At 38.6% G+C, this 21,177-nt stretch overlaps 1 protein-coding gene across 12 annotated transcripts in view; it reads left to right on the plus strand.

Moving 5' to 3' along the window:
• camta1b (calmodulin binding transcription activator 1b) overlaps positions 1-21,177 on the plus strand; it is a 306,867-nt gene that overhangs the window by 316 nt on the left and 285,374 nt on the right. For 9 of the 12 annotated variants that reach the window (XM_051912526.1, XM_051912527.1, XM_051912531.1 and 6 more), the window contains exons 2-3: positions 3,323-3,424; positions 18,511-18,614. In XM_051912526.1, coding sequence (XP_051768486.1) covers positions 3,323-3,424; positions 18,511-18,614 — 206 coding nt within the window. Of the gene's footprint in view, positions 1-457; positions 625-3,322; positions 3,425-18,510; positions 18,615-21,177 lie in introns of those variants that run through there. The other 3 variants (XM_051912528.1, XM_051912533.1, XM_051912532.1) reach the window with 3 other exon arrangements.

Genomic DNA, 21,177 nt, shown 5'->3' on the forward strand with positions numbered 1-21,177 from the left:
TAAAATAACGGGAACGGAGTTAGGTAATCACGGGTTACGTTCATTACGCGACTCCTTTCATCTCAAAGCACACAGAGGTTTTTCAAAGTCACACGCATCCAAGTCAAGCCGAGCCACAGCCTTCGTTAGATGAAGAGAAACATGTTTTTCTTATAACTGAGACGCGCACATGAGCGCATCAGACGAAATGAACGCGTGAAATGACTCGCGCGCGTATGGTTCAGAGTGGGATTCCTCCACACCGCATCCACGTTCCCCGTGGGCTGACAAACAAGCGAGCTCCGTGAAGTCAAACGCGGTCAACTACTTCATTTTTCTTTCGCATTGAACAGGGCGACGCTTTTAACTCCAAAAGCGATAAATGCAGATTTATGGTGATGCTCTAAAACGTGATTGATTTCTTTCCACCCCCACCAGAACCCCCCTTTAGTGACTGAACCCACCGACAGCTGCTCGATATGCTTCAGTCTTGTGTGGAATATTTTCCCAGAACTGTGACTGTTTGGCCGCTGCTGTTTTGAAGCTGTCAGCAGTTATTTTCTTAGATAATAACACATTGAAACTGGATTGGAAAGGACACTGGGATAATTGAAGCGGAATTTTAATGAGGCAGCAAAATGAAAGGTACGTCTCTCCTCTTTCCTAAAGCGATGCTCGGCATCTAAAACCAACTTCATTTGTTTTGAGTGTAATTATGACTAGTTTTTATATAGTCGAACCTAAAGTTCACTTTTTTTTGCATTAACGGAGCGCGTCTTGTATATCATTATTCAAGGATGCTTTTAATGTGGCCCTTACGTCTTTATGAAATTCTTTGAGATTAAAATGCATGCATTTTTTTATTATATAACGAATTTGAAGGAAGACGTAAATAATTTAAGATCCACAAGACGCTCTCTCGCCTTCAAAATCCCTCGTATTCTGTTTACTTTGATCCCTTTTGGAAAACGTTTTTTTTTTAATAGGGGTGAGATAAATTGTCAGACATTAGTTTGATTCCAAAGCATCTTGGGAAGAAAATGCTGATTGTTCAGTCATTAGCCGTGGAATAGCTTAAAATATCAACCACGAGTTTGTCAACATTGAATTATTTATTCAACATTTTTTTTTTTTTTCTAAATCAAATCAGTCAAGGAAGTTTTGGTTCGTAACAGCCACATGGTGGTGCTATTGAGCTGTTCAAATCAGTAACCCCCCCCCCCCTCTCAACCCCCCAACTCACACACATTGGAACTAAGAGTGATAACTAAGCTTGCCTATTAAGGAATTCCATCAAAGTTGCCCTCAGTGATTTGGGTGAGCTCGCAGAGTGCCTGTGTGGGACGGTATAGCGTGCATGTGTCCTGTTTCTGGAACATATAGAATTATCTTCTAGAAAGAAAGTATTAATTACACAGTATACTTCGACTCTATAGGCAATAGCACAGTTCTGTTTTTTTCCGCTTGTTGTTGGATATCTTCATTTTTGCTATTGCTGAGAGATGACCTGGCCAGAAAAAGGTATTACCTTTCTTTATGTTTCGTCGTGCACATTTATCTATGTAAATCCAGTCAGGTAACGCTTTGCTCTTGCTCTACTTCTCAGAAAGAAAAATGTGTCATAATGTAACATAAGTTTGGGGACAGAAAGATTCTAGGCTATTTTTACCCATACGAGCTGCCACAGAACAGGAGAAAACATTGCCTCTTTTGACCTGTACGGCCTAAAACTGTGTCACGCATTTGTATCTGACAGTCTTTGCTCTCGCCAGCTTCCTGGATCAGTTCTATTCTTTTCCTCCACACAGGAAGCATATTCTCCAGTGGTTCTTGCCAACATGATGATGGCAGCTTACATACAAGGATGTGCTCCCCATCAGCTTTTAGATGTTTTCAAAGTCGTGTTCTGAAATATTTCTTTGGCTAGAGAGTGCATGAGAGTCTCTCTCTCCATCCATTCATCCATTATTTTGCTCTCTCACATACGTGCTTCCGCACTCACCTGTATTGTGCTGACAACCGCAGGCTGTGCAAGCTCAATTGTACATATTTGGTTGCTCATCAAATCTCAATTTATCTAATTTATCAGAGAAGTGAAATTTTCACTGTGTGGTTTTGCTTAAAATTAAGCTCCTGGGTGTTTTTGATCTGTTTGGCGATGCAAACAGCAGCACTCTTATAAATAAAAAAATACAACTGATACTACTGGCTCTTCCAAACAAATTGGATTGTGTAGAATTTCTCTGAAGTTTTTCCTGGCTAAGTGAACATAGTAAGCAGTGCTCTCTGTTGCTGTGTCTCCCACTTTTACTCTTTCTATCTGAAGTTCTTTTGACTCAATAGACCTTTTCTAAATGATTGATCATATGGATTGATTAGCCAACTGGAAGGAGAAGGCACAGTGTGTCCAGTTTACCAGTGATTCTGGTACTAAATCCTTGGCCATCACTGTTGAAGAGTCAATATGAGCATAATGGTTACCAATGTTTAGGCGACAACAGGGGGAAATTAAAGTGCTAGTTTAGCTCTTCAAATTTCAGTTCCAGTAATTTGCATGCTTTTTATGGCTTGCTTTATGTGTTTCTTACAGCATCAGACTTTGCTGCTGTATACTTAAAGTGATAGTTCACCCAAAAATGAAATGAATGTAGTATGACTTTGATTTTGTATGACTTGCATTTTGGAACATTAAATGGATTATTTATTTTTTATTTTCCCTACACTAAAAGTCAATGGTAACCAAAAATGTTGGGTTACCAACATTGTTCAATGTTGGTAAGAAGAAAGAAAGTCATACAGGTTTGGAATGAGATGAGAATGGGTGAGTGATGACATTTTTTAATTTTTGGGTGAACTATCGCTTTAATGAGCAGCAGTTTTGTTCCCAGTTCCATGCTAATGTTGTGCATCCATGCTCAAAAGTAGGCTTTTTCCCTGCCAACTGCATTTAAGAATCCAGTAAGCCACAGAAATTAGTAGAACCTCATCATGTGGTATGATTCAACATGTAGATTTAGCTCCTCGCCAGCCTAGTTGATTGCACTCCTACATTCACATCTTGTATGCAATATGTGGATGCTGGAAAAGCTCATTTAGTCAAGTGTGATGGCAGCTATTTTTCTTGAACTTAAAATAAACCTGAATGACCTCTTGACCTCTAGTGCATGTACCAGTCAGTTGCAGAAGGGCAAAATATGTATTGCAACATCACAATCATAATGCGCTGGGGTCATTCAGAAGGCGAGAGTAAAAGCAATTAATGACCTCTGCATGAATAGAAAGTAGAGGGCTTTGTATTTTTGTACTCCCCTCACTGTTCCCTCCCCCACTGTGTCCCCTGTAGGACTGAAGAAAATACGTAATCCGGATCGAATGTACAGAACCGCCGTCGGTTACACCGGCCACGTTCCTCCTAAGAGTGTCAGCGATGACACAGACAACAACAGTAAGAGAGCTGGCTTCCTTTTCCACTGCATCCCTCAAAACATGACAACGTTATGAAATGCTGTTCATCTTCTCTGCCCATTCGTTTACATACTGTATAACCTCATTGTCGCAGCTGGTATAGTTCTTCAAGAGTGTTTTTATAGTATTACCAGAGCCCAAACCAGAGAAAGATCAAATTATTACAAGACTTCAGAGTCTCTAGAGCATATGATCTAAAACCTTGCTTTCAGCACAATAATGGTTGTTTTCCTGGTGTGTTTACCAGGTTCAAGAGCTTAGCAAATTCTATCAAAGCAATTTGTAATAAGCCAACGTTCAGCTGCTAGGTGACTTTTAGTGCAGGGTGTCGGGAGGGAGAGGCCATTCTTGGTAGATCAGCTTAAAAAAGGCCAGTGTCTCATTTTCATTCAGTTCCATTACAGATGATGTTTATTCATGCGTAGCCATGCTGCTCCGGAACGAGCAGCATATTTTTGGAAGCAGCAGCTCGTTGTCATGGCTAATCAACGCACAACGCTCTTTGAGCAGAGCTCAGGCGTTGGTTTGCGTGGGTGTGGATGAGGGTGTGTTCGTGTTGTGCTTCTCTCTCTCCAGCCATTCTCAGTGATTTCACTGAGTGATCAAGGCTGTTTCAAAGAGACACTCACTTAATGAAGACACTCCGACATGGACACTAAGTGGCAGGAGTTCTGCTGCCCAGTTGTTGAAGGCTAACAGTGTAATTAGCAGCTGGAGGGATACACATCTCAGCCGTCTCTGGCCATGTTGGCTCTTGGTGTTTTAAAGGATTAGTTCACTTCAGAATTAAAATTTCCTGGTAATTTACTCACCCCCATGTCATCCAAGATGTTTATGTGTTTCTTTCTTTAGTCAAAAAGAAATTAAGGGAAAACATTCCAGGATTTTCCCCCATAGAGTGGACTTCACTGGGGTACAGTTGGTTTAAGGTTCAAATTTCAATGCAGCTTCAAAGGGCTCTACACGATCCCAGTCGTGGAATAAGTGTCTTGTCTAGTGAAACGTTCGGTCATTTTCAAAAAAGTAAATAAAAATGATATACCTTTTAACCACAAATGCTCGTCTTGTAGTAGCTCTGCGATGCGCCACGCATTATGTTATCAAGTTGGAAAGGTCACGCGTGACAAAGGCGAAAGTACCAATCCAGTGTCTACAAAGTGAACGTGCAAAGACTAAGTCAAACGCCCTTTACAAAAAAAGGTAAAACAACGATGTCAGATGATTTTGAAGTTGGACGAGAAAATGAGATGCAAGTTTTTTGCCCTACTGCAGTACTTCCACCTACATCACGTTTCCAATGTGATTTGACCTCAAACTAGTGCAAGACGAGCATTTGTGGTTAAAAAATATATACTTTTTTTTTAGAAAATGACCCTTATTCCTCGGCTGGGATCGCGTAGAGCCCTTTGAAGCTGCACTGAAACTGAAATTTGACCTTCAACCCATTGGTAGCCAGTGAAGTCCTCTATATGGAGAAAAGTCCTGGAATGTTTTCCTCAAAAACCTCAGTTTCTTTTCAACTGAAGAAAGAAAGACATAAACATCTTGGATGACATCGGGGTGAGTAAATTGTCAGGAAATTTTAATTCTGAAGCCAACTAATCCTTTAACTGCATGAACTCTTTGCAGACATGTTGGTAATCCATTGATTAGCCTACATGTTGATTTTCAAATGAAATGGGCCGTTAGTTCTTATAATGCAGTGGTAGATGTTGCTTGTGAGCCTTGAATCCCTGGACGTGTCGGAATGTGAGGATAAAAGGAGATCCAGTTCAGGCGGCCCTCTTCATGGACCCCATTTCAGCCTGATTCTTTTGCTTTGTTGAGCCAAGAAAAGCTTTGGGAGCCAACTGGGACAGAACCAGAATGTCGAAGTGAGCTAATTGGGAGGAATCCTGGTCTGCTGTTCCTCTCCTTCCCCCTCTCCTCTTCCCTAGTGTCCAGCATAGCCTTTTTTACTCCACCAGTGGAAATCCCCAGATGAACTACACCCACTTATTAAGGCAGCCACAATGCACATCATCAAATCTCTTTAGAATATGTTTAGATGTGCAGCTTTTTTACTTTTAGGCCTATGTGTGTTCAGTTCATACCAAGTATTTTGCTGTCACATGAATTTGCAGATTTTTTTTTCCATTGCATATTTTCTTGGACAAGAGTCAATAGACAAGAAGCAGTTAGCCTCTGGAGACCTAGGAATATTCATCCCTTGACTTCAATGGAAGGATGATAGTGCATTCATTTGCTTTCTTGTCACAAACACAGTATCCCATATCTTCAGTGTTTTATCAGCAAGGCTTTATTTTCAAAAAAACTCCCTAGCAATTAAGAGAGAAGTTGCTGCCGTACAGATCTTTTAAATTGGCTAAGATAAAATTTAATTGAGATCCTGCAAATAATGAGAGGTTTTGTTCGTGTTGCAGAGACGCAAACAGTTGACTGAACTGCTCTACCAAAGAAGAGAGCAGAGAGAGACGCTGGTCTCCTGGGACACCCAGACACGAAAGTGAGGTTATCACAGAATCGGCCTCCTGTCTTGGAGGAGTTTGAACTCTTTGCTTGCATAACATCTCTCGTTATCAAAACAGTTGGCGGTAATTGTGCCAAGCTCTGGCGTGTCGGGCGTCCGGTGACGCTTCACTTGGCGCAGGCTTATGTCACTCTTCATAACAATCATGCCTTATCTGTGCGTGCCAGCATACATTTGGTTTACTCGTCTCAGGGAGCAAGTCACGACTGAGCCAGTGCAGCAGAACTTCCTTTTAGGTCCAGCAGGTTTAAATGAAGCTGACCTTGTTGTTTTTGGAGACCTTTGACAAAATCACACCTAGAGTGAAAGGATGTTGTTTAGCTATCCAATCTCTCACTTTCAATGTGGTTTTGGCTTCGGTGCTCACACCGTGTAAATGGCTTTTGTGTACCGTGCTGTTATTAACACCGAAATGAGGTTATTATGAGTCGTCTAAAGACTCAGACATTCAGTACATGATTCAAACAAGGAGCTATTGAAGAGCATAGTGATGATAATATGCAATTTTTGTTACTGTGATGATGGCGAGAGAGAGAGAGAGAGAGAGAGAGAGAGAGAGAGAAAGAGAGCTCGGGTAGGGCAGAAAACAGGACCAAATTGTTTGCCAGAACTCTAAAGTGCATTTTGTATGCATAGCTCAACTCTTTATCCATTTGTATTCATACACTCATTTGCATGATTGAGTCCATGTGTATTTGAGCATTCTCATATCCTCTGTCTTGTTTATGTCTCTGAATGCCTTTGGTAGTCAGTGTTGCATGGATTTGCATGTTGGTTTTATGCGTCCAGGTGTAAGACAATGGTTCAAGCTGGTGTTTGCCTATTTGTGTGCTGTTTATAGGACCTGCTTCTGTTTTATAATTCATGTCAGAAGCATATGTTTTGTTATCACTTCGTTTATCTTATGCCTCAGAATGTCTATATAATATTCGCATATTATCTAGTAGTGAATAGTTATATTACATTTCTGTAGATTGCACAATACAGAATATTAACTAGGAAAAAATCTAATTCTTGACTAATATGCTTTTATGTCCTTAAAGGGATAGTTCAGCCAAAAATGAAAATTATCCCATAATTTACTCACCCTCAAGCCATCCTAGGTGTACAGTATATGACTATCTTCTTTCAGACAAACACAATCAGAGTTATACTTGAAAATATCCAAGCTTTATAAAGGGACTGAATGGGGGGCAAGATTTTGAAGCCCAAAAAAGCACATCCATCCATCATAAAAATAATCCTTACGGCTCCAGGGGGTTAATAAAGGCCTTCTGAAGTGAAGCGATGAGTTTTTGTAAAAAAAAAAAAAAAAAAAAAAAAAAAAATCCATATTTAAAACTTTATAAACTAAAATAACTAGGCAGACTAGGCAGATGACCATGCACATACTGCACATAACCCCTGACGCGATGTATGAGGTAGGATATCGTAAATTTAGATGCCTCTCGCGGTTCAAACAAATAGGACTGTGCAAAAAAACTCAAGCTCTTCTTCTCTTATATCGAAATCCTCCGATATTTCTGTTTAAAATTTCTCATTTTAGACTACTGTCGTGAACAGTGTTTTGTTTTGCTCTATCCCTGTAACTTTTTACTCTTTCACTGCAAATCGGCCGTTTGCCAGGAAGCTAGTTATTATAGATTAGTATTAAATATGGATATTTTTCTGACAAAAACGCATTGCTTCGCTTCAGAAGGCGTTTATTAACCCCCTGGAGCCGTATGGATTGTTTTTATGATGGATGGATGCACTTTCTCTGGGCTTCAAAATCTCGCCCCCTATTCACTCCCTTGATAAAGCTTGGACATTTTTAAGTATAACTCCGATTGTGTTCGTCTGAAAGAAGATAGTCATATACATCTAGGATGGCTTGAAGTTTCATTTTTAGGTGAACTATCCCTTTAAGATTTATTAGTGTTAAAATATGGAGTTGTATTATTTGAGCATGCTAGAAAACAATCAGACAATGTCTGATTTATTCTTATAAGAAAAAGAAATAACATTAAAATGTTTCTTTAGAAAATAGTTGAGAACTTTTTTTCTAATGAACGTCTTATTGTTTTCTTTAAGAATGTTAGTGAATTCAGCCCTTGGATTTTTACCAGAGAAATGAAAGAACAAACAAAAAAAAAGACAAGTATGAGTAGATGTAACTTTCCAAACTCCATCAAAACACAGCTCCCACGCAGGGAGATGACAGTGACATTAATTTACCTTTTTAATGTGTAAAAACCACAGAGAAGCTTTGCATTTTTATAACCTCCTCTCTATAAACAATCTTCATTAGCCAAATGCCAGATAGCTATCTGGCGAATGATCTATTGAATGGCGCAGATGTGGCCGCTGATGGTGATGAAGGCCCGGAGCCAGTGAAGGAGCTGTAGTATTAAGCAGAACAATAGAGCAATCACTGCTTTGATTGGTATTGATCTTGGAGCGGGAGGGACGAGTGAAATTGAAACTGACCAGTTGGACCCGGATCCCATTTGAATCAGAAAAGGTGGTAAAACAGCGTGCCAAATGATGTCATGGCTCTGGCCGGACACAAGCTTCCTTTAATGGCTTTAGGACGGCACATTATTCTCTGTTAAGAGGAAATGTGAATCATTGTCAGGCCGTTTCCCTGTGGGGAAAAAATAGATTTATCATCCTCCCTTTCATTCTTTTATCCTCATATTCCCTTCTTTATGTCCACTCTGTCACTATGGTTTTTATTATGAGGATCATGATCACACAATCATCCTGTCAAAATGCTTTATATGAGCATGATTAGTTATGATAAAGCATCGCATACAGTGTGGTCCAGAGTTGATCAGAATTCAGTCAACATCATCCTTGGTGCTAGTGAAACACAAATCACAGAGAGAAAAAAAAGAAAAAGTGAGTAAGGAAAAGGTATCCTATCATTGTGGCACAAAAGCAAGAGGACACTATCGATTTGAGATCTGTTTTTGTCAGCCCTCTTTATCCTATCCTAAAACAAGCTTTGCTCTTTTCTCTGAAGTGATGCTTGCTCAAGCTGCCATGACAGATACAGTAAAACAGCTCTTCAATGTCAAGCCTTTTAAAGATGAGCCGTTAAACCCCAGATTAGCACCAAGATTCACATGTTTTTCTGGCTCAAAGGGTTTTGAGGAGGAGGACCAGCGCTGGAGGTCACGGCAGCACTCCTTCTCGACTTTTCCTCAGATTTGTTGAAGAATCTCTCCACACCTCCTGCTTTAAAGAGTTCACACTGCAGACTCTCTCTCTGGACGAGGTCTGGCTCCGAGCTCCGTGACCTTGAGTCGCTTCAGTAGATGCTAAATCAATTTGACTGACATCGTCCAACCCTTCAAGTCATTGCTAATTCAATAGAAATTTTATTGCATACAGAAAAAGATCTTGCGTCTCATACACACAGCGGAATGTGGCGTTTTTATCTGCTGGTGGATTTATAAACTGTAGTTGTTCTGAGGTTGATGTAGCACAAAGCGGTCAAAGGTAGTTTTGAGGGGATGCCTTTGGTGAGGGCTGGGTCATACATATTATATATTGGTGACATTATAAAATTAGGTAATATCATGAATATTGTGGTGATGTTAAAAGTTAAGTTTATAAAGACATAAAGCCAATTTAATTTCCCTTTTCCTTGTGTACGAAGATTACTTATATTTGTATCTTTAAGTAAATATTTTAAAAGTTCCATTTGTGTTCACTTAGTAAAAAACAGTAAGTGGTCACTATGTCTAAATAATAATTTTTTTTTAACAGTAAAGCAGAAAAAAATTATGTACTAGGGGTTGTCAAAAGTACCGACTTCAGGACCAAGTCAGTACTAAAATTTTGAGCGCTGTTGAGCAGATTCTTAAACACACCTGATTGGCCATTGTGTTCACACGCTCAACAGATATGTCTATGATTGGCTACAATGATCAGCGCTTAAAAAATCATGTTATAGACATCTTCACCGAGTACTTACACAAATATACATGGGAGCGTTTAAAAGCAGGCGTCTATCAACGGATATATTAAGTAAGCGCTCAGTGAAGAGCATCAAAGATGTCTATTTCCAACATGTTTTTGAAGTGTTGATCATTGTAGCCAATCACAGACATATCTGTTGAGCATGTGAACACAATGGCCAATCAGAGGTGTTTACGAATCCGCTCTACAGCGCTCAGAATCCTAGAGGGAAATGCTGGTGTTGTCACATTTTTAAAACTTCTGTACCGATTTGGTACCGAAGTAGGTACTTTTGACAACCCTAGTATGTACTTCGTAACAATCCACTCTTTAAGTATGATGTCAGGCGTCACTGCTTCCAGGTCCAAACGCTCTATCAGATGCCAAAAGCAAACAAACGTTGCTAATATACACTCACAATGTGATAAATATACACTACATATGCATAAATTAGATGCATATGATCTCTTTGCGATCTGTGCATGTGTTTAAGTTGTTTCTTATGTTATGGTCTTCCTATTTGTGTTTTGCTTGACCAGACAGGGATAACACTGTGGGTGTGACTCCAATGTCTGAATATTCACCTTTCGTCCCATGGAAATTAGCATATAGATAACTATACCACTGATTTTCATGCAGTGCACAATTCCCTGGAGAGAGGCGCGGAGGAGGCTTGTAGTACGGAGGTTGGAATGCCAGCTTGGTAAAAGACCATGTCAGCCCGCTGCGTTCTCCTTTCTTGTGCTGTCTTTCATATCAAAGCCTTTCCTACTTTCACTTGAAAGTCAAAAGACCTCCCTCTTTCCTAGACTGCCTTCAACTCATGTGGCTAATAAAGCAGTTGAGGGAAGACCACTTGAAAAGTTTACCAGCACCATTGATGAATTAACATGCAGCCCCATCCTTCTCCCTGTCTGCTTGGAACTACTGTGCAATGAGCCCTTATTTCTGTCACATTAATTTTGTTTGAAAAAAAAAAAAATGGAAGAAAAAATCTAAAATTTCCCTAGACACCCCTTAATATCTGTACTGGGAGCTGTAAATGTTGCTTTTCCCAGCATTTTTCAGTCTTTATTATACAAAGTTTTATAATTAACTGACACCTCATCTCACTGGAGGATTTGATTTTTTCTTTCCATTTTATTATATGTACGGCATTTTTTTTTTTTTACAAGCTAAAAAATTAATCAGTTGATGAGTAGAATCTATAGCGTGCTGGTTTGCAATTTGCATTTTTTTATTATAATCTAAAGTTTCATTTGAGATGCGAACGGCTATGAGATTTGATTTTCTGGAACATTTCTCACGAGACAGATTGCGGTCCTTGGTGAAACATCTCTGTAATATGACAGATGGGCCAAAATCGATCCATTAACAGAGGCGAAGCGAAAGTGACGTAATTGATCTCCATAACATTTACTCCTTTAGGTTTTTGTTGTCTTTTCAGACGTCCTCTATGCCCCTATCTGTTGTACAGAAATGGCTCTAGATTTACTTGACCTCCATTTGAGCAAACGTTTTTTTTTGAATCTGTACTTATATCAGGATAGTTTAATGCATTTTCTCCAAAGCCCACATTCTCCAAAATGGGATCAAAAAGTCATGGCAGACACTACAACGACCCTTGTGCAGGCTCGTGTCTGCTGTATGATGAGGTAGAGAGAAAATCAAATCTGTAAATGTCACCCTCTCCTTATTCAGACAGGCTCCAAATTTGCCTTCTGAAGCAGATTTGCCGCTTTCAGAGCATTTGTCATTGCACCATTCTTAATTTGAAGAGTTTCTAAAGGAGTGTTGGAAGCGTACACCCCGCCACGATCTGAGACAAAACCGCTTACGGCAGGTGAAATGGCGTTCCGTGGAAAATACAGTCTACAAATAAACAAATGCAAACAGAAAATGTCCGTCAGTGCTGACAATTTAATGGAAAAAGAGACGGCTTTCATTAAAAAGTGACATTGGGCTGATGAGGTGTGGAAAGTTTTTGTGTCCATTCTTGTCTTTTTACACTTTGCAGTGGCGAAGCTCCATCTGTTTCGAGACCGACCCATGTACGTGCACACGATAGATGCTTACAGAGTCATTAAAGAGCGCAGATATGCGGTAATCCTCAGAGGGAGAACCTTCTTTGTGCTTGCCTTGGGTGAACAGAAATGTGGCTCTGCAGATTTAGAATACAAAAACTCATTTTGCACAGTTAGCCTGTTTTGCCATTTAGATCCGTTCGCTCAATTAAAACGCATTAATTATGAATGTGTGTGAGAAATGTCAAAACATTTCAACAGACACCTTTGCAGATGATTGTTCTTTATAAATCCTGTTTATCGGTTTACCTCTTCAGGATTGTATTGTTCCAAGGAGATTAAAAACTGAGAGGCCCACACACAGTGGTTGTGTTAAAGTCCCCCTGTAGTCAATAATTTTATCCCTTAAAACTCGACATAAATGACATATTTAAACGTTTTTTACCTGCAAAATTTCTTTATCCATTAAAATAGCTTGAATGTAACACTACACCCTTGCTTCATTTAGTATACATGGATCTATGAATATGCAAATTAGCCCCACCTCCACTCAATCACATAAGATCAGAATACCCGATCCACTCGGTCAACTTTACTGTTGTAAACGCTGTACAATGGCAAGCGAAAATACTGGTTTAATTCAGTCATAGGCCTATATGTTTGAACATACATGCTCATCTACAAGTTGATGTATCAGAATGGTAATGTGTTTTATGTATCGCTCTCTATAACGTCGAACACAGAACGCCAATTAATATGATTAGCCTTTTGCTTGACTATGTTATCAAACGGTTAATAATGTGTTGCTAATGTTGCACAAACCATGTTCCGGTTCGCCATTTCGGTCTGCCTTCTAAATATCAGTATATTTTCTTAGAAACACTTTGAACAACTCAGAACGTCAGCGGAGAAAGGCATGTAGTTCATCGTAATATACATCATATGCATAATTCATATTAATATTGCTAAATGTACCCGATTTTTCATATTGCCAAAAAAAAAAAAAAATATATATATATATATAATTATAACCTGGCTTCTCTTGAGACCCCTCTGCTTCAGAGCGGTCATAGTTAATGATATGCTAAAGCCCGCCCGCACGTTGACGGGATTGGTTACAACATATTTGTGATGTAGAGAACAAGGATGGTTTCAAACCATGTTTTTGCGTCACTACAGTTTTAAGGAGAAAAAAATACTCAGCAATGGTGCTGACTTATGAATTTGCACATGGTTTGTCTTAAAGCATATTAAAAACACCACAACCTTAAAAACTTGATTTTCACCACAGGGGGTCTTTAATCAACATAGTCTGTAATTCACTGAATTTTAAGAGAAAATTTAATAAAAAATAAAGACACTGCTCTCTATTAATTGTTTTTGTGATATCACTGTCACTTTACAGACACACACAAAGCATTGTAGTTATGGGTAAAAATAGAGCTTTACAGAAATTACAATCCATGAATAATTATTATTCTTAGTACAAACATTTTTTAATCATTTTTTATTTTATTTTTTTTACAATATGCAACTTTGTATGGAAGGTTGAGTGTGTGCAGCAGTACCTAGGTTTGTGAGGAACTTTAAAACCTTTGTTCCTCTTTCCATTTCTGATGCCTTTTAACATGATTTAATGTGGAAAAAGTTCAAAAATAGGGATATTTCATGTTTTTTGCCTGAAAGCTTGATTTTGGAAGGCCCTATGGTTTATCTATGCCCAATGCTTACCAACCGTTTATCACCTTAGTGAATAGTATGTTTCGGCTCATTTGTCATGTAAACACTTTCAGTGAAAATAAAGCTGCTTTTCAGCCACTGCCTTTAGGGCTTTTCTGTCACCATCAGTGTTGTTGTTCTTATTGGGGTCACTTAAAGTCACATGTGAGATCTGTAGAAACATGCTGCTTATTGACAGAGAGAGATCCCACAGTGGCTTTGCGCAGAAGTCACATTCATCACTTATTTCAGCCTAGAACGTTCCGTATTTAGTGACCTCCAATGCCTCCCGTTGAAGAGTTCAGTCTATCTATCTGTCACTTTAGCATATCTCACGGCTGCTGACACAGAGTTTCTGAAGAATTTAAAAGAGCTCTTTATGGTGAGATGATAAAGAGTTAAGTTACGCTATACCTTTGTATCCTCGGTTTAGACGAGACTCTCTGATGCTTGACATTACTTTGAAGGGCAGGTTTGATAGGTGTTTTTCAAAGATTCCCTCAGATCAAGAGTCGGACATCAGTTAGATGAGGGCCACATGCGGGTGCGGCGCCTTGGCATTTGCGCTGAATGTTGATTGGTGTTCGTGTCGAACATGAATGTGTTTTTATATGTCAGTAGAGTTTGAAACGGGAGCGATTCATCTTAATACATTCATAATTAATTATAGTGTGTGCGCATGCCTGTGTGCACCTATAATTGTTTACATGAGGAGGAGCAAAGAGTCCACAGCGCTCTTTTCTGTTCTATCTTTCTCTACCACCTACATCCACACATTATTTATATCTGTGTGAGCATTAGCAGTGTGTACGTAGCCTTGTTTTGTTTTTCATTTTCTTTGTTGTTAAGCCGTTTTCCCTCAGCTCTGCGTCTCATTGGCTACTCTTGGGAGATGGTCGTGAAAGAGAGAGAAAGGCAAACGCTTAAGGCAGCGCTTGGCAGACGGCGACTGACTCTGTGATTAAAATTTGCCTCTAAAGCCACAGTTGTCAGAGTCAGCATAATTTAAAAGCCCCTTACTTTGATGCAGAACAATGAGACTAAATGGCAGTCTTCAGAATCGCTCACTTGTTCTGCCAAAGCATGTAGCAAGATGAAGGAAGAGACGAGAAATGACAAATAGGAATAGGAAGGGATATATAGTCTAGTCTTAATTACCCTGTAAATAAGTTGCTCAACGCCTCGTTCTTTTATAATTCATCCCAGTCGAGTTACTTGGAATGAAAGAGAGAAAAACTTTTCAAGAGAAGCCACTCATTTATTCATTGTCTTATGCGAATGTACTGTGTGTTTTTCTTCTAAATCTTTGCTTTAGATGGAGCATAACAGCCACAGATCTTCCAATTTAAAATGTGAAATGGTCATTAGATCCCAACGGAACTGTTGCCAAGAGAGAGACGGCGCTAAATAAAAAGGCAAATCGCAAATGAGATCTTTTCAAACTCAATAGTTTCTCCTAGATACCAGTGAGGTTGAATGAGAGCAAATGGTGACTTTTGCTTAAGTCTCCTGCTTCTCAGGTTTTTCTTTTGAGTAAAATGCGCTAGTAATCGCAGACTCTATTTCTCAGTGTTGAGGGTAACGCATTACAAGTAACTTGAGTTATGTAATCAGATTACTTTTTCAAGTAACTAGTAAAGTAACGCATTTCTTTTTCAATTTACAACAAAATATCTCAGTTACTTTTTCACATTTATTGACTGACAGCTCTCCTGTCCTGTTCATGTTGAGGAATAAAGTGCAGAGGTGTTGTGTGCGCTGTGTAAACATGATGGTTATTGTAGTTGTAGACTAAATGTGAACATGCATTTACTCATCTCACTTGCACGAAAACATTTAGTATTCCTCAAAATTAATATAAAGAGTGAAATGCAATCTCAGAATTTTATGCAAACCTGTAATAGCTAACTATATTAAATTACACAAATATACTTTATGTATTTAATCTCACTTTATTAAGCAATGTGTTTGCTGCTGACCTTCAATGATCTAATTCAGCCATACTAATAAGCAAAAATTACTTCAGATTAGAAATAAGAGTGTTGAAGTTCCTTCTCCTGTATCCTATTCTTCTGTAATCCAGAATGGCAGCACAGCTGAAAGGTTTGTTTGAGGTGCGCCCTCTATTGCACAGGTGTAAATATGCATTTCCTTCATCCTGCGGCTTATTCATTTCACTTTTGGTGTGAAAGTGCTTTTACATTTGCCAAAAATAGAACTTTTTTTATTGTTATTAAAAAACAAACAAGCAAGCCCAGCCCAGTTGAGGAAAAGTAACGCAAAAGTAATGTAACGCATTACTTTTCATAAAAAAGTAACACAAGCAGTTACTATTTTAGGGAGTAACGCAATATTGTAATGCAGTACTTTTTTTTCAGTACTTACTGCTCATTTCTGTGCAATTCATGTCATTGTATATACCTCTACATACTTATTGTATACAACAGTTGCTTAACTTTAGGAAATTTAGGTGAAACATCTACAGTTAAAGGTTAAAATCCATGAAAAAATCCTGAGCCAGAAAAAAAGCTATTCTTCTTGAATGTCACAAGGCTACAGACTAAGGCCAGAAGCATACTTCATTCAAATACACATTATGCAGGTGGACAAATTCAGACAATTCAGGTTAGTTGCTTTAAACATTACAGTAAGATTCTCGTCATATTGTCATTGCAGAAAAGTCACTGTAAATGCAGACATTTATGGTTTAGTGCCCCTTGTGGGAACTCTAAGAATTAGGGATACCAGTATCGGTATCGGGCCCGATACCAAGCTCATGTACTTGTACTCGTACTCGCAAAAATACCCCCGATACCAAAGACCGATACCTCACGTGGCATAACTGACAGAATTTTCGTGCACAGAGACACCGACGGCAGCAGCAGAAACAATGTCAGCCTCAGGGGTGTGGAAATACTTCAAAATTAATGATGACAACACACACATTGCGAACTGCATGCTTTCAATCACAATTCGTTATCGATTAGTGAAGGCGGGATAGGCGGAATCACGCTGAATGACACAGACCAGAAGCGCTCTCTCTCTCGCGCACACTCTCTCTCTTTCTTGCATGCGATCCCAGTTCTCTCAGCCAGCGCGCAATCAGTTCTCCTTGCGCCTGAATGGTCAAATGCACACATAGTTGTCAAAATGTCTATCGTGTGGAGCATCTCACGTGAATACAGTCGGTTATGGCTTAAGTGGACGGAAACATTTGGGTGAAAACAGGATATGTGTCAGTATCCATGGATTCGGTCTTAAAGGGATCGTAGCCTATATTTGTCATTAATGTTAATAAAACTACAAAAGATGAATGTATACATGGTATATAAACCTACTGTATCTGAAAAACAAGTCGTATCTCTATAGTATTTGTTGTATTGTTTGTAATTTGTTTGTAAATTATTTTTTTATATAACAACAGTTATATATATTGGTAATTATGCCCTTTGAAGGTTATTGGACAATGTGAATTTTTTTTGTTCTTTAAGTTTGTGACAAGCACATAAAAATGTATTACTTTTTTCATTAGAGTAATAATAAAGAAGCTGTCCTATACATTCATTAGTCTCACTGTGCTTGGAAAACTGCAACATCACCAAAAAAAAAAAGAGAGAGAGAGAGAATTACAATTAATAAATGTATAGGCATCGGTATCGGCGAGTACCAGAAAAAAAATATCGGTACTCGTACTTGGTCCTTAAAAAATGGTATCGGTGCATCCCTACTAAGAATGCACTGCGTACTTGAACTGCAATATATGTGACATATCGGAACGCAAGTACGAAATTGAGCTTTCAAAGCTTCAAGCATGCATAGAGTTTGTTTCAGGCGCAATTGTTTAACTAACCTCTTTGAATGGTGATTTGAAAGACGACTTGATGGACTTGGGTGTTTTCTATAGGGAATTGAATTATTTATGTGGGTCTAAGTTCATGCACAGGTAAAGCACAAACAATGTGCATTGGTTCTGGTTTAAGACTATGAACAGGGGAGTGATCTAACCCTCTTCATGTGTCTCTTTCCCTCTGGCTATCTGTTTGTCCTTAATACCAGAGTGGGAGTGGTTGCTAAGCAGTGTCTCTATGGACACATGGGCTTCATCTCACTCAGATCTGCGTCTCTTTCACTTCTCTCTCGTCTTATACCGAGGACACACTCTACAAATCTCAGTCAGTCTCTCATTCTCCTTTTCTTTCAGTCTCTCTCTTTTTTTTATATATATTCATAAGCAGGCTCAGCACGCAATATGGAACTACCTTCTCCCACAGGGCTAAACATTGAGTTCCTTAAGAAGCCTGAGCCCTTGATGCAAACGGTTATCAATAACCTTGAAATGCTTTTGCTCTGTTGCCCAATTTTGTTGTTATGTATTTGAGCAGGCACTCTGGCATGATAAGGGAGAGAGAGGGAACGAGAGCGTTTAAAAAAAAACTCAATGAAAACAAAATCACGACATTTCTGGATGAAAGCCTTTTGCACGCCTTGTGCTCCAAATATGTTCCCTTTCATTTCACAGTAACATCTTAAGTTTTTTTTTTCTTCATTGCTTTCTGAGTGCTCCCCCTTTGAGGTCTCGTGCCTGTTTTATAGTTTTATATTTCTAAAAAGGTTGTCACAGCTATTTGCAAACATAACACCTGGGCATGGAGGTTTCCTTAAAGGAGTCCCTTGAGCAATAGTGACATTGGATTCAAACAACTCAGTAATTTAAAAAGAAATGATTAGATCTTTGTGTAAAAAAAGAACAGCTCCTAGTGTTTTACACTCTGGAGAGCAGCACAGCTTTGTTTCAATAATCCTGCTCGCTCCCCATATTAAGTAATCTTTTTGTGTTGTTCACAGATGAACATGGACATTTGAAAATCTATCTGCCCAAGAAGCTTCTGGAATGCCTTCCCAAATGCTCCTCCCTGCCCAAGGAGAGACATCGCTGGAACACCAACGAGGTAAAAAGCTTCCATCAGTAGTTTTGACGCTTTTTGTTCCACAGGAGTTTGCCGTTTTGTTTGTCCATATGTTATAATGCAATGTTCACATTTTAATATTTTTTATTGGATGCTTATTTTATGCAAATTGTATTGTTGGTTGTTCTTTTCTTGTTTTACAGCAAACTTTGATTTCTAATTGTTCTTAAGCAGAGAACCGATTAGGACTTGAGTTTCTAGATTTGATGATCTAGCTAAACAGAAGTGCATCAACATTTCATTCAATATTATATTATAGTATATTATAGTATAGTATATTGTTGCTGTCGGGTGAAATACAAGGGCGAAACCTTGTATCTCCAAAAACGCTACTTTTCAGGAAATGGAATAAAACACTGTATTTTTCAAATAATTAAACACCATATTGTCAATATTTTGGCTTTATATGTGCTTAGACACTTACATGTGTCATTATATTATTAAAATTGTACCAAAATCAAGCTCAAATGGAGTTACTAGGTTTTTGACCGCTGAATTTTGAGAAGGAAACCCTTGCATTGCAAACAAGCAGAGATGGTCCAAAATGTGCAGGCCACTTCATTCAAGATAGAGGCGGATGAAGTTTTAACGACAGTTTAACGATTCAGTGGAGTTATGAGGTTTAGTCACATGCTCTTTTTTAATACTTTTCATTGGTGAAATATTTGAAAAACCCACAGACAGACATAAAGTGTGACCAAAAGTAATTATGGTAACACTTTAGTATAGGGAACACATATAAACTATTAACTACAAGTTTTCCCTCAATAAAATCCTAATTCACTGCTTATTAATAGTTAGTAAGGTAGTTGTTAAGTTTAGGTATTGGGTAGGATTAAGAATGTAAAATAAGGTCATGCAGAATAAGGCATCAATGTGTGCTTAATAAGCACTAATAAATAGCCAATATTCTAGTAATATGCATGCTAATAAGCAACTAGTTAAAAGACCCCCAAAAAATCTGCCCAACAGTGACAATATTATCTGAATCTGATTCTCATATAATATAAAAATTACTTAGCAAAAATTTGCCAATTGAATATTAGTTATCCACCAAGATAAAAAGATTTCTCACAAAATGTACAGTTTTGTTGAATGCCACATTGCAATGTTTTGATTTCCTCTGTAAATCTGTGTCAGTTTTATCTAACTGTTGGACTTGTATACAAAGTGTATCTGCATTGCTTTGAACTTTGTCTTCCTGGCCCGAAGGCGTTCTGACATTCAGAGACAAACAAACACACTCAGCAGAGATTAGGTAGGCCTGTTTGGACTGATTCCACACAACACACCTAAAGTCTGACACAAACCTCCTACCGTCTCGCTCTCTGCCAAAGTATAACACCACTTGAACATGCACCAGATCGGTTTTCATTTTTTAAAAATCGGAGATCTGATCTCAAGTGGGTAATTTAACATATTGAAAGTTGCTACTGTGGACTCTGCCAAATTTAGAGAGATGAGATTTGTATTGAGCTGTTCTGATTTTCTGAAGGAATACCATTACAAGACATATAATGGTCTAAAATTCTTGTTAAAGAAATAGCTGACAAGTTTTTTTTTCTTAACTGTCTTGTTATTATCGGTTGATATAACATTTTTAATCTTTTTTTGCCTGTAATGTTTTGAAGCAGGCTAAACCGTGGACTCACACTGAAGCTTTTTTTCAGCAGGTTATCTGAAGATTACAAAAGTCAAGCAAACTTTTCTTTCATTTTCCAGCCCTGCCTTAAATTCTTTAGCATGATGGAGATGCTGCTGTAGATGCATACCATGACCTTTCAAAATATTTCAGATTCATTTCCATTTCAAAACTGCTATAACTTATGAGAGAGGAAACCTCTGATGTCTTGCACATATACGTTTATTTACGATAATAGTTGAAAGTGCAGTTTGATCTGGGGAATGCAGGTGTGTTTTCTTTGTTTCTGTGCTTGACTGTGTTGTAGTTGAAGAAATGATGGTGAGAGATGCAGAGAGGTTGATACTTCACTCTCTCTGTTTCATTTGTGCGTCCTCCGTGTTGGGAAGCCAGCAGTGTGGCTGTCCCTCTGTGCTTTCTGTCAAAGCCTCCGCACTCCCTTTCTCTCAACTTGCAAAGAGTTAGACTATAAAGTTTCCCAACTGTTTTTAAAGATTGTTTCACCCTCCCCAGCACCTCTTTATAGTTCTTTTTTTTTTTAGAATTGTGCCATTGTAGAGGAAGATAATCTGACCCCATGCTGATGCAAACTAACCAGCCTCAAAGAAAAGTCATGAGTGGTTCACCAAGAGAACTTCAGCGATAGGTATTTGTTTCACATCAACAAAACTATTACATGTGAACTTTTTTTGCATTGTATTTTTGGCCTTTTGTCACTTTCAAATGAAAATTAGCCTAAGCTTTACTCACCCTTAAGCCATCCTAGGTGTATATGACTTTCTTCTTTCTGATGAACGCAATCTGAGAAATATTAATAAATATCCTGTCGCATCCGAGCTTTATAATGGCAGTGAACAGGGGTCATGAGTATGAGCTGAAGAAAGTGCTTCCATCCACATCCAT

The sequence above is a fragment of the Ctenopharyngodon idella genome, chromosome 11 (genome assembly GCF_019924925.1).
Source record: "Ctenopharyngodon idella isolate HZGC_01 chromosome 11, HZGC01, whole genome shotgun sequence".
Lineage (NCBI taxonomy): Eukaryota > Metazoa > Chordata > Actinopteri > Cypriniformes > Xenocyprididae > Ctenopharyngodon > Ctenopharyngodon idella.